Genomic DNA, 14655 nt, shown 5'->3' on the forward strand with positions numbered 1-14655 from the left:
TAAACCGGGCAACAGCCGTTGAGTCTCGAGCGCAGAGACAGGACCGGACTCTGTGAACGGAGCCCTCAACTTTTAATGTATGCGGGCCGAGTCGCACTGTTTTCCCCTCTTTTATGCATCCTTCTGCTCGGCTAAGCTCACTAACGGCTCGCTTTTTTCCACACCGGCTCGGTACAGGATCTGTTTCGGGTTCTAAAAGCGGTCTGGTGTCACTGTCTTTTATGTTTTAGGCGACTACAACGATTAACAAGGTAAGTGTGTGCAGTTATTTCACATCAGTTAGTTGCTTTGTGGTGAAAATTATAGCTAGCAAGTCATTTCTATAAAAAGAAGGCGTGTAAGTCCCAGTGGTAAGTTAGACAAGTAGCCTACTACAGCTCCTGTTTTGTCCCACGGCGCAGTTTCAAGGCGTAAAATGTGATGTGAAGTGTTTTGTGTACAATGATGCACGACGCGCGCATTTGATGCTTGAGCTAAAATAGTTGCAGCTTCACCCAGATTCATGTTTACACCATAAATTCCCTTTGTTTGAGGAGCAGGATGCAAATAATATGCACAGGCTACGACTATTTAAACTGAAGTCTTTGTAGCTATAAGCTTTTGACAGAAATCTCAGCACCAGACCCAGGCTGAGTGTTCAGAGTTATGGTCTTGTGAATCAACATATTTGTGTTATATTTTCACATTTGAAGAAAGAATAACCTTCCTGTACATCTATTAGTTGTGGCTTGCATCTCATATTCATGCACTTTTCTGTTGGAATTGTGCTGATAATTCACAATAAATCCCCTACAAATTCAATAATACTCTTTTTTTAAAAAAAAAAATGTTGTCTCAGCCAATAGATGCTGATATGAATGGCTTGAATGTTGCCAGAGCAGCTCAGACATGGCTGTCCTTGATGCACCCTCCCACAGAAAACCTCTTCTCACACACCAGTGTCTGCCCACGTTAAATCTGAATAATTCCCTCTCTCTTTTTGCTTTATGTCATATATATATTGAAATTGTTTAGTCTTTCAGGCTGAACTGCCTGTAGTCATTTGCAAAGAGTCTCAAATTGCTTATATTATACTCTTGGAAATATAAGCAGTCACAGAAGACCCAGGAAACAATAATCATATTTTGACTGGAATGCTTTCAATGATTTTTTAGGGGTAAATCATTGACAAGGTTACTTCAAGCATGAAAAACTGGAAATTGCTGGAGGCTTTTAAGGGTAAAAAATGCTGTCATTAGACAGTCAAAACATCCCCATGGGTTCTGCAGACATTTAAAACATTGTTATAAGAAATAAAACAAAGCTGGATACTGTTTCCAGCACTAGGGTTCAAATTATGTCCACACACTTTTCCATTCTTGAAATTACTGTGTACATTTAGAAAGTTAGGTTAAATATAAGAGCGCATAATTGCTTCAGCTGTCGTTTAAAGTGTTGTATTATGTAAACTTCATTATTTGGTTCTCATCACATTTAAGTTTTTAGGAGGAAAATTGCTAATATCAGTTGACTATGTTACATGTTACAAACTATTGATATTGGCAGAACTTAAGTAGACTCCAAAAACTGATATCAGCTAGTAATTACTGATTTTGAGAGAAAATATTAGCTAAAAAAAAGGTTAATTTCCAACACTAAAAGTTTTTGTCAGGGAGGATTTTTGATTTAATCCTCCATGTTTTCCTCCTCTAACTATCGTTATAATGCGCTAGCAGTGGTTTTCTTTCTACAGTAACTACCGGCCTGGCTTACATTTACACCTCTTAATGGATATAACTTTTCAGAAACTACGTTGTTTTCAGAAACTACATGGTCTTGTTTTGTTTTCCTCCTAGTGAGTGAGAAAGTGAGTGACTGCATGGACCAGACTGAACATGAAGAGCCTCAAAGCAAAGTTTAGAAAAACTGATGTAAGTACTCTAACATATGTTCATGTGTGTATATGGAGTCATGTGAGCACATGTGTGTACTGAATGTCTGCATGGCTGAGTCAGTGTCTGTGTATGTATAGCTCCCAACATTGATTTATGGCCGTTTCTCAGCCTTGGGGTCAGCACCACCACATGGCTTGTGGATATTGTGCAGTTGAGAAAATATAATTAGATTTAAAATAATACAATTAATACGTGTCCCCCCTCTTTCTCTCTTCAATGGCTTTCTAAACATGCAAAGTTTCTCTAATTGTAGGTAATACAAGAATTTTAAGACCTCAGAGGGGGGTCACAGGCCACAGAATAAGGTTGGGAGACCATGATTTATGTTGTGCGTAATGTGACAGAAACCTAAATACAGACGGACAACACACTTTTTATAATGAGTCACTTGGGAGGATGACTGCCGAATGGGATGAGTGAATTTTTTTCATTAAACCCACAAAGACCATAAATGTCTACATATTGAGTGTCTCCATGCGGATTTGATCCTGCTGACTATGAATCAGTCTTTAGGGAGGAGTCTGTCAGTGCTGGTTAACTCGCTCATTCGGTCACAGCATATACTCAACACTCACAGGAAGTGAGGCGTCTCCACAATGTCTGACTCATCTGTTGTCACGGCGATCATAATGACACAGAGTCAAACGGCAGACAGGAAAAGGCTGCTGAGTTCCTGGACGAATAGGAAAAGTTTTTGGGGATGAAGGGAGTGTCGAGAGTGAAAGAAGTTGCAGGATGCAGTAAGCACACTAACTAAATGAGCACTTGGGTTATACATACTGTTTTTAAGAGATTAAAATTGTGTGGTGGGGCAGGATGGTGAGTTAAAGAGAGGGAGTCCATCCCACAGAGGAAGAATTAGGTGGAGTACATCCCTGCCTTTACTCGACTAGAGCCAAAAGCTACTGAAAGTCACAACTAGTACATGGCATTTAGAGATGCAGAATCAGAAAGAGGTTTAATGCCAGGTAAAATTTTCACAGTGCAAAGAAAAAAGATGAAGGGTAGGGATTTTTCTTTTCCTTCCTGGTTTGTGGAGGGCTTTTTTTATTTTTACTACTTGACTGTAAATTATGAATTTTTTCCATAGGTCTGGATGCATATTATTAGAATATTTAGAAAATAGCTCAAATGGTGCTCAGTAGAGCTGGTCCAAATTCAGTTTCACTTTCACAAATAATGGATGACTTCTATTTTCAATTAAAATATTTTTTAGAAAAAGCACTTGTCTTGTTTGTATATTATCTCTTTTTTACATCATTAGGTGAAGTCTGAGGAATTAAACTGGAGCAGTGTTTTCCTGTCTCAGGTGAAGTGTAAAAACAACACAAAGAAATTAGAAGTATTGAAAAATACTTTAACTCAAGAGATAAATACAAAAAAGAAATCAACATAATTATTTAAAATAGGAAGATGGAGATGTAGCAGAAAAAGATACACAAAATATCTATTGTTTAAAAAAACAATTATGCATATAATAAAACATGGTTATGTAGGTTTAATAAAAGCTAGTAAAGCTTTTCAAATTGAAGTCAGAGATATTGAGCTGTTCTCTGATTTCAGTTTTGGAACCTACATTTTTGCATGGACCTGTGGCCTAATATCAGACATTTATTGTTGCAAATTCATTCAGCTATGTGGGGGAGAACAAAGAGCTCATTGTCCTAGAAAATATTAAGTCCAGTATTGGGGTTCAAGGTCACAGTAGTTTCTCCTAAGAAAAACAGATTTCGCCTTTTTCTTCTTAGTCTCCTCCTGTGTACAGTTCTGTGCAAAAGTTTGAGGCTACAAGTAAATTTTTTGTTGTATTTTAATAAAAAGACTGTGGGATAGATTTTATGCTCATTACAGCTACATTAAAACAACACAACTAAGGGTGGGCTAAGACTTCTGCATATTACTGTATGCCATCCTTGTTTTTCACCTTTCATCTCAGTAATAGGAATGGTAGTTCCTTACCAGTATTGTTATAGTAAGAATTGAAAATTGTTTCTTTTCCTCACTGAAATAACCAGTCGTAGGTGGTGTGAGAGAAAAAAGGAAAGAGCGCTGGATGTGGATGTTGCTTAGAAACAACACTGAAGCCATTTGTAGCTATGCATGCCTTTGCAGGCCTCACACCTACATACATTGTTGCACTTAGAATACTTCACTTTGAATCCCTTGAATGGTCATTTTTTCAGGTTTTGGTTTAGATTCTTTACATCTTCTTTTCTTATTATGATATAAATTTGAGGTACTTTTTCTGTAAAAGCCTTGAATAGTTTGTCAAACTTTAAAATGACAAACCAGTGCCATGCCGTAAGTATTGATTATGAACTTTAATCAGACAAAGTATGTATCATCAACTATTAAACTTGTAAAACATATTTTTAATTTTATTCGGCATTATACTGCAGTGGATATTTCTGAAGAACAAGGAACCAAAACATGCATTTTTTTTTTTTTTTCTGTAGAGGATTTCTCGTTTGAACAGTGCCAGTACTGTTGTGCGCACAGTCATTAAAATTAATAGTCATGATTAAGATATGCAGGAGAAAATGTCTTGCAGTCCTGAGGCCTCTGTGTTTAACCTCTGTGCCAATAGTCATTCCACTGCTTTTTATAGAGACCCTAAACAACAGTAATAGAAAGGAAATATCCCCCCTTGGTTCTATTTTAAGCTATGTGTGTCAGTAACAGATTACACAGGAATGTTCCCCCAAAACCAGACCTTCATTTTTAAAGAACAGACACGTAATGCCTACATGAATACCTTTTTTATGGAGTCAGGACATTTGTAGATAAATTGTAATTGGATCTGTTTCAGTGTCATTTTTTACTTGTTGTTTGACTTGTTCAGCCCATTGAACCACATTCAAAAGTCAAGTAAGGCAGTATTACAACACCTCCACAACCCGAGGCCTAAAGAAGGTAGAAACCTTCAAAAATGTACTGAAGGAAAGAATAAAACTTGTTATTTTTGTAACATGATACAGGTAGTATGAAGCTCCTTCATGTAACTGTAAAATCTTTAAGGTACGTGTTAGCCAAAACTTTTTCGACATGTGTACTTTTAAGGATTTTAAAAGTTTGCTTTTGTTAATTGTCTTTTTTCTTGTCATTATGATGGCAATACTTCTTCTTACCATGTTGTATTCTCCAAATAACATTTCAGTGTACAACTTAGTGTTTTGACATGTCTTTTCTGATTTTTATATTGTATCATTAAACTAAATGTACAGTTTGTTAGCTTTTATGCGCTTCTCCTTGAAAGATCGTGACACCACTATGTAGGTTTTATGTATCAAAAATGTACAAGTAAAGTGTAAACCTTTATGGGTTGTAAATTCTTGGTCATTTCTTAGTCTTATGGATACTTGATTGTGCTCTGTGTTCAGTTTTTCATTGCTGCAGTTTCCCCTGTCTTAGCAAACTTTGCAGCTCGTGCAGTATATGTGCCATTGTAGTGCAATAAATAAAGAAACTTAATCTAACTATTGGCATTTGAGGTGTGGACAACTTTATAGTGGGCTGTGGATTTTATAAAGCTGCTGTAATGGATTGAATCATCTATATAAGCTGAGGTGATTATTGCTCTGATAGGACAGTTGTGAATACAGCTGAAGCTCAGGTTGTCTGAAAATTATCTCTGTTCTCTTCTGGTACTGTATTGAAATACTTGCGCATAGTGAAAATTCATTGTGTCAAATGATCAAGGCAGTATCAGTGACTCTTGCCATCCTCTGCCATATAACCTGAAAAAGACCTTTCCTACTGCACTGAAGAGATTCCTTTAACTCCTTTGTGGCCTACAATGTTTGGTTGTTAAAATATGTTGAAATACTGTACAAACTGTGTAAAACTGCTCAGCCAGTCTCAACAGAATGTGTCACAAGGTTAAGTAGCCCAGCTTTCTCAACTGCTATGCTGTGACTGCCATGTGAGGCCAAGCAGTGTGAAAATGCCACCTACGCTTGAGGTGCTCATACATTTGCAGTCTTAATATCAAACAGTTCTAATGCTGCATAGAGGATTATCAGGGAACACAAATGAATGTGCTACTTTCCAATAGATTATACACCATGGGTAACAATTGGAATCGTGGCCTACATGTTTTGGTTTCCACATTAACTTAGTGCACTGACATTCTGTGCATGCCAAAGCTAAAGGAGTAAGATCAGTATTGCTTTATCAGACTCTCTGAGCAGGTGTGGAAGTTATGCAAGGTCAAAGAGGAATTGTGTGTGTTCATGCAAATTTGCTTCTTAGACTTTATGGCTGCATTTCAGTAATGTATCTGGGTGCCTGTGTTGGCCTGAATATGCTGTCATTGACATTTTAAGATCCATTTGTGGATCATTTAGGCTGAGCCTTTTTGGCCAAACATTTAGTATAATAAGGGAGATTCTGTGTGTGTGTGTGTGTGTGTGTGTGTGTGTGTGTGTGTGTGTGTGTGTGTGTGTGTGTGTGTGTGTGTGTGAACAGCGTTTAAGACAAGCAGACGGTGTAATCTGGTTTCTGGGAATGGGTTTGGCAAAAAGCCACACAGGGACTTACAGACATTCTGCTTCAGCTGTCAGAAATGATTTGACTCTGACCTCCTCTAATAATGTCATAAACAATGGCTCTGTGTCTAAATGGAACCTTGTTTTTTAAAGTAAAGTGAATTTTATAATGTTTAATGAACTGAGATGGACACTCAGCCTTCATGATGATCTGTTCATTTGCACTGGACTTAGTCGATCAAAATTTAGGTTACTGCCACAGGGAAGCACTGCATTCTGGATGTATATGTATACTATTTGTTTTATTGCATTTGACCTGACATAAAAAGACTCAAGGAGGAATATTAAGATTTAGCTTCATTCAGCAGAACCAGGCCCGTTATCTCTTAGGCATCGGTAGAGATAATAAAGTGATATCGTGCTGTTTTCATTAAGCAAAAGAATTCACATTCCCTAGAGTGATGAAATGCAAGAAGACTTTTGACTAAATAGAAAAGGCATGATTGTTACAGCAATGTATCACATGCATTTCAGTTAAAACATTTTTTAGAAGATGAAGATTGAGAAATCCCTCTTTCACCATTTATCATTAGCGTTTCTTGAAACATTTTAATCTAAGAAAAGCCTAGAAAAAATAGTCTTGTGTAATTAGTGTGAGGAATAAATAATTAATTCATGTAGTGCATGTTGTTCCTTTGAGACTATATTATCAACTCTGCCCTGCTGTTTGAGCAGAGCTGCTCTAAATTAGTTAATTTGCTTAGACTATTATCTTACTCTCAGCCCCTTACAACCATCCCCCAAGCACATTATTCACTGGCTGTGCTGCTCTGCACTCACATACGCAGTCTTTGTTTGTTATTATCTGTCTGCTGTGTTGTTGACAGTGGTTCTGGTATTAAACCTTCACCACCCCTTCATACCGTCACACGACTATAACCAGCTCCCCCAGCTGCTAGACTAAGCAGGATTACTCAAGGCTTTCACACACATGCACACACTCACATCCACAAAAACACACACTCTTTCCCATCCATGTGTGCAGACCACTAGTATCCCCAGCATATACACAGACAACCCCCCGCTTATCTACCACTGTGTCTAATTGATGTGTGGAAGGATTATGCTGTCTCCTCTCACTCTATGCAGCTGTTTTATGACTTCAAATCATTACAGCTACAGAAAACTGTAAATTTTCATTTGCCTGGTATATTATAACACTTTCTGAACTTGATTTTTATCAATTCATATATTTGAGGAATAGGGTGTGTCTTATCAGAACTTATGAATTGTATCTTCGCTGTTAACTAAAGCTATGTCGTAAATAAAATCACATGCTGATCATCTGAAAACATTTTGCAAATTTCTAAAATGCCTTGTGCATTGTGTGGTTTAATTAATTAAACCACAGTATTTTATAACACAGCTTCTTAAAACCTCAAGGAAAAACTCAGACATGTTTTTCCATCTAATGTGAAACCACTGACTGATTATAACTGGCAATGTAAAATATATTTTAAAAAAAATGCATAGTATCACTATTAAAATGCAGTAGTACTTCACTTGTAGAGGGTTTCTTTTTAAATAAAGCACAGGCTGAAGGAGCTCCACTTGGCTTTGTTTCAGTTGGCGCACTCTGACTCAGTTTGGCATGGAATAGTTTGTTCTGGCTGGGTGTAGTGAAAGGGTATTAGTACTGGGAGAGACTGTAAAACCTCAGGGACAGCCCAGTATTAATCTGGGAGTGGTGGATAAGGGATGAGTCTGCATTGTCAATTATCAGCCGGAGACAAAGTAGTGGACAGTCTAATAACCCTGTCTGCACTGACATTCAGTAAAGTCACAGTTCAAACCTGACATGAAAGGCAAGTTTAGTGTTATAAGTTTTAGAAAAGTTTTAGATAAAATTCATCAGTTTGATTAAATAGCACTTGGTGATGGTGCATTAGAAAAAGTGATCAGAACTATGAGGCAACCCCACACCAGCCAGCTTATATGGGACGCTAATAGAAATTTTTTAGTGTTGAATAGGTGAATAGTGTTGGAAAAAAAGATTTTATGTTGGTCTGTGTTTGTCTTTTTCTGACTGAACTACCCAAAAGGACAGTGATTTAGTTTAATCTAGTTTACCATTATCTTTAATTTAAAATTCCATATTAATCCCTGACTAGGTAGGGTATCAGTTAGCAGGAGGGGCAAAGTATTGCACTGCCAGGTTGAGGTAGTGGTAAGCTCTGCATACTTTTTCACTTGTTTATTTAGTTTTGTTTTTATTTAGAAATCTTCATTGGAAAAATGTCTTTTAGGCCTTGATTACACTGTCTTTGAGTGAGCTCAAATTTAATGATATGCTTTTCTGAAACACCATTTATTATAACACAAATGACAGTACTGATATATCAGCCAATATATCTGTGCATTCCTAAAAGTTGAGGAACCCATTCCATTTTTAATCCATAGATACTAAAGTGGAGATGGGAAAACTTCATTACCAAGCAAAGCACAAAAGTACCTCAAATCTGCTAGAGGACGAAACACACTGAGACCTACGAGCCTCATAGCTGTTAGATTCTTCATTAACAAGACAAAAAAGAAAATCAATGGTTTTGACAGAAATGAATACTGATATTTCTATCCAAACATCTGAGTCAAAACTACAATTGTTGTAAGTCTGCCAAATACAAATGTTTTTCTCACTGTTTACATTGGCATTTACATGGACCCATCCCATTATCTAATGTACACTTAATATTTTACAATTGTTTAATAATGTTAGTAAATGGAAGGCTCTTCTCACAGCAGTTTATGTCTTCATTTATATCTAATTGACACTCTAGGAATTGCACTGGTGTTACTTATGACATTAATAATTGCCGTGCTATAAGTGTCTGTTAGTCATGAGACTTGACATTGACCAGCATGCACAAGGACCTGGACCAAGCAGCTAAATATAATTCAGCTGTGCTTTTCCCACTGTTAAATGTCAAAATAACCTCTGTAAAAGAGTATAAGATCACCTGTTAAACACATTTTAATAACTAGATGTGGCACATGTAAAACTAGTCCTGTCAACTGAGGTTAGGCAATCTTGACATAAGGCGTATCAGTTTACTAAGCAGAGACTAAATGTCAGTGACTAAATTGTCTTCCAAGTGCAGCTTGCTTGACAGTTTTACAATGGGAGTTTTTTCTGGTGTTAAGTGGTATCTCTTAACTTACAGGGGTTGGACAAAATAATGGAAACACCTTCTATGATGCCAAAATGTTAGGTGTTTCCATTATTTTGTTCAACCCCTGTATATTGCCAGTCCATGTTTCCTCCTGCTTAGGCCCAGTTTACATGACAACACTCTTAGATGAAAATGACAAAATATTTTAGCAGATGTGCCTTTTGTTTAGATGGCAACTGTTTTTGGGGGTTGAAAATGCAAAAAAGTGAAACCACCTTCCAGAGTTGAAATCTTAAAAATGCTCCACTCTCGTGCTACCGTCCAAAGGGTTGAAATCGCAAAACTACGTTTTCTTGTCGCATAGAGTTTACATCACAGGCACACACCAGTACAGGAAAGCAACATGATGGAATATTTCCCTGCGACGGACCTTCAAGTTGCCCTCGCCACTCTAATTTACATCCAAGAGTTTCAGTTCAGCAATTGTCACGAATCTTTATAGAGAGTAGTGGAGAGCAGAGAAGGAAGATGTTCTGTTTCCTGTTTTGTGATTGTATTTTGTGCTAGGAGAGAACAGGAAGAGAAGGAGAAAGGTTCTACACAGGCGCTTGGTCTTGGTGGTGGTTATGCCACCTAGCCACCTGGTGTGCATACTACATCGATAAATAGGAAATTTCCCACACTTTTGCATGCCCATCTGCATTCAGATTTTCCCTTCAAAACGCACGTGGAATTAAAAGTGAGAACACAACAGCACTTGTGTGTTTTCGGTTCAGATCATTACCATCTAAACGTGGCCTTAGTTGTTATGGCTGGTTAGCTGTGAATTTCTCTTTAATTAATACAGTATACTTAAGTGTCACCCCTGGTTTTGACCACATGGGCTGTGTACTCTAGTTCAGCTTAGTCTGAGGAAAAGGCCTGGGGCCTGTTTAAATACAGATGCAATTAGAGCAGGAACTGCCCATGGGATGTCTTTATTCCTTATCATTTGTTTACATGAGCCACAGATATACAGCCTGGAAACATGGAACACACAACATGCTGAAAGGAGGTGGTTGTGATCTGTGCATGTGTTTGCATGCTCATTTATGTGTGGGTGTGTTTGTGTATGGGCTTGTTTGTTGCCTGATGTGGGAGTGAGAATATTGGTGATGATGCAAAGTGCTTGTCTGGTGCTTTGGATAGATGTATTTCTGTAGGTGGATGTATGACAATATATTTGTTTGTGAATGTGTTTAAATACTGTAAGTGAGTTTTATGTTCTTTAGACTTTATTGTATAGCATGAGTCACCAAGACTGACATACTTATTGACACAGTTTGGAATTTCACATAGATGAAGTAATGGTGTAAGAGACAACTAATCACTGATAATGACAGCAACACTAGAGATACAGGCAAAAGCAGATAAGGTAGCTGATGGGAGTTAAGTTGAAAGGTTGTAGAAAAGGAGACACAGACAATGGAATGATGTAAGACAAAAAGTTAAGACAGGAAAAGAAATAACAAGACTATGATGACTTTGATGTAATGATTTTTGTCCAGACTGAATTATTGTTATGGTGAGCAGGTGACAAACACTTAGAAGGCAGCAGAACACTCCAGACATCTAGAGTAAAAACATTTAAATTAATTAGAAAATTAAAACTTGATGCATGAATTGAATTCAGTTCAATGAAACAACAAAACCTTGAAAAAAAATGTTTTAGCTGACAATGAAAACAAAAAAACAGACATACAGAAGAAAATTTATATATGGTAATCATGATATAAAAATATATCACACTGGCAAACATTATTATAACTTTTTAAAATTACTGTAAAACTAAAAGCACAGGGGGCTCCCAGCAGTATTTCTCATAAAGGTAGCTGAAATCTGCTAAATAAATAAATGGTAACTCTTGACAGAGGTAGTGGCATCAGAACCAAACTGTCACATTGTTTATTTGTTTATTTTATTAGATATTGAAAGAAGATGCAGATAGTTGGAAAATTGCAAAATGTCTGATACACTAATAATTTGTGTTCTTAAAATGAGCAGGATGAAAAGAAAGACAAAAGTTGAGAAAAGTGAGCAGGAACAAAACCCTGTGTGATGGCGAAGCCTCCAATTTGTTCCAGATAGATTGTTTAGTTTGGCCTGCACTGAACAAGTTGAACGATATTCATGATAGAAGATGGATGGAGGGAGGGTTAGACTCTGTTCACCTGAAAAAACTGGAGAACTTTGTCATGAGAGGACGAACTGATTTGCTGCTTACTTCCATGAACTTCTCTGTAAACACTGATCATGTGTTGTTGGATTTGTTTGATGTACATGACCAACCATTTTATGGCAACAACATTATAGTAAAGCAGCCTCTGATGTACACTGTGTCCTATGTCATTGGATTTCAATAGAATGATCTTCTTGTCTGTTGAACCTCTGTTTTTTTTTTAACTTTGATTCAACTTTGTCTCTACTTTTACTGTGCATTACTGGATGTCTGTGTGTATCTAACTTCCTGCCCTGACTCTTGTGAAAAATAAAATATATATCTGCCCTACTCCACTGACTTTATGAGCAGCCATCAACCTTAATGAGACTGGTAGCTTTCCAAGTCCAGCAGAGTTTATTTATGGGGCAGGAAAGGCTATTTATGTCTGGAGGAAGTGTTGAATGAAGCTGTTTTTTAACATAAATGTCTTGCAGACTTGAGCATAAATTATTCACTTTAAAAATAGTCAAAAAGTTAAAAAAATAATAAGAGAGCATTGTTTCGTAGGCTAAAGCACATGCTGGGGCAAATGTTCATCTGTTGCATTTTCCACAGAATGGCTCACCTACAATGCCCCAAGCAAAATAGAGTGTCACTTAGGGGTGTGCGATATGATGATGTTACATTGTGAAGGATTAGAACTCATTGACGATCCGACAAAGCAGAGAGATCGCGGAATCATCTATAATATGATGTAGTCAGAGCTGTAGAGTATTCAATGGCTGTGGATGTACACTGTGCAAAAATATAAATGCGCCATGTGACACTAACTTTTTAATAGTAATAGGTGTTGCACAATATATTAAATCACACACAGTTTATTCTGTTGATCAGTGTGGTACAGATTACTGTCCGTTACAATATGATAGTGGTGTCTGGCATTCAGGGACATTCATGTGGACACGCTGGGGGCTGGTTGAAAGAAATCACAACTCTATATCTCGTGTCCACCACTGGCTTCCTGTAGAGCAGGGGTCACCAATCCTGGTCCTCGAGGGCCGGAATCCTGCATGTTTTAGATGTATCCCTCTTCCAACACACCTGATTCAAATGATAAGCCTATCATCAAGCTCTGTAGAAGCCTGATAATGACCGTCAGGTGTGCTGGAAGTGGGAAACATCTAAAACATGCAGGATACCGGCCCTCGAGGACCAGGATTGGTGACCCCTGCTGTAGAGTAACACATCGTCTTCTCATCGAGTTGACAATATTGTCAGTTGTGGTCTGTTGAATGTTATTCCACTCCTCTTTGAGAGCCACACAGAGCGATAGAATATTATCTGGACCCATTCCCGCATGATTTGTGACATCTGTGGCATGGTGGCCCCAGTTTAAGGAGGGCCTGAATACTGTTAATGCTGTTTTAGCAGCGTCTGGACATGCTACACCTGTGTTGTGGGTGGAATCACTAGACCACTGAGCAAGTGCTCACTCATAGAGATGGACACAAAGTTTGTTTACAAATCATGAGAATTAACCATCTCTAACAATTATAAGACATCATGAGCTTATTTTGGGACGTGCATCTCGAGTTACACAAATGGTAAGGTAGATTTGTTTGCAGTAAGCTTTCACTCACTACCAGTCGCTGCGTGCGCAAGCACCCAACACAAATCCTTCTTCGGAAATTGCAGTGAAGTACAGAAGATAATGCAAAGCACAAATATAAGACATCGTACAGTTTACACACAGTACACGTGGACACATGCTGGAATTTTTTCATACTGTTAATCAGAATAGTTAAATGTTGATGCACAGATGCATCACATTGGTTCAGATCCACGTCACGTGGAGTTCACGTTGTGTAGCGGGAGTCATGGTTGACAGTGAAACGGATAAGTTGCTTCCTAAAAAGAACCTCACTTCCATCGTATGGAATTGGTTTAGCTTTTCCCCAAACGACAAAGCACAAACAACAGTAATTTGCTAAATTTACACAGACACAATTTGCACATCGGATGGCAACACCATGAACCTGTTCAATCACCTGAAGAGACAGCATCCCAAACACTATGCTGAGAGCCACACAGCCACACCACAGCCAGAGGCAAAAGGTAGCTTTAAACAAAAGCAAACAACTTTAACGTAAGCATTTAGTAAAGGCACTCTATGAGAAGAGTTGCAAATGGTGGAAAGAGGTAACACAGGCTGTGACTTTTACCTGGCAAAAGACATGCAAATTAGTCTCAAAGATTAATGTAAAGAATTGTGATAAAATCGAGATTGTGATTTTATTTTTAAAAAATTATGATATGACATTTTTGCCATATTGCCCACCCCCAGTGTCACTGTATGAAAATATTTTTGCACATACAGCTATCAGTGAGAGAGTGGGGTTTGTGAATCACTGACAGTGTATTCCAGTAAGTAACTGAACAAACTTAAGAAAGATGTTAATTAAGATATTCAGAGGTTTTGAGTAGAGGTTGATTATGTAAATTTTCCATGCATTAAAAAGATGAAGAACAGAGCTGTATTAGATAGTTGATTAACTGAGTCCTCAGTCCAGGTAATGTCCACATTAACCTACAACTTTTGTGATAATGTTTTTTTTCCAGGAAAAAAGATGACAAACACCCTCTGGTCCTTTATGTAGTGTGAGAATTTGCGTCTTTTCTTTGATATATTTGACTGTATAATCTGAGTTACATGTACATTGTAAGTGATACTCATTTCATTTAAAAGTGATTTATAGTGCATCACAGGCACAAATATTTCCCTTTGGCAGTTTATAATGTTGGCGAGTCAGTGCAAGACAGTCACTTAGCATATAAATGGGAGTTAATACAGCAGAGGTACCAGA

General features: G+C 37.6%; 1 protein-coding gene across 2 annotated transcripts in view; it reads left to right on the forward strand.

Moving 5' to 3' along the window:
• rai14 (retinoic acid induced 14) overlaps window positions 1-14655 on the forward strand; it is a 51581-nt gene continuing 36926 nt past the window's right edge. For both annotated transcript variants that reach the window (XM_030149874.1, XM_030149875.1), the window contains exons 1-2: window positions 1-251; window positions 1836-1910. In XM_030149874.1, the coding sequence (XP_030005734.1) occupies window positions 1875-1910 (36 nt within the window). In that variant the 5' untranslated portion in view covers window positions 1-251; window positions 1836-1874. The remainder of the gene's footprint in view (window positions 252-1835; window positions 1911-14655) is intronic.

This window comes from Sphaeramia orbicularis, chromosome 12 (assembly GCF_902148855.1).
Source record: "Sphaeramia orbicularis chromosome 12, fSphaOr1.1, whole genome shotgun sequence".
Taxonomy (NCBI): domain Eukaryota; kingdom Metazoa; phylum Chordata; class Actinopteri; order Kurtiformes; family Apogonidae; genus Sphaeramia; species Sphaeramia orbicularis.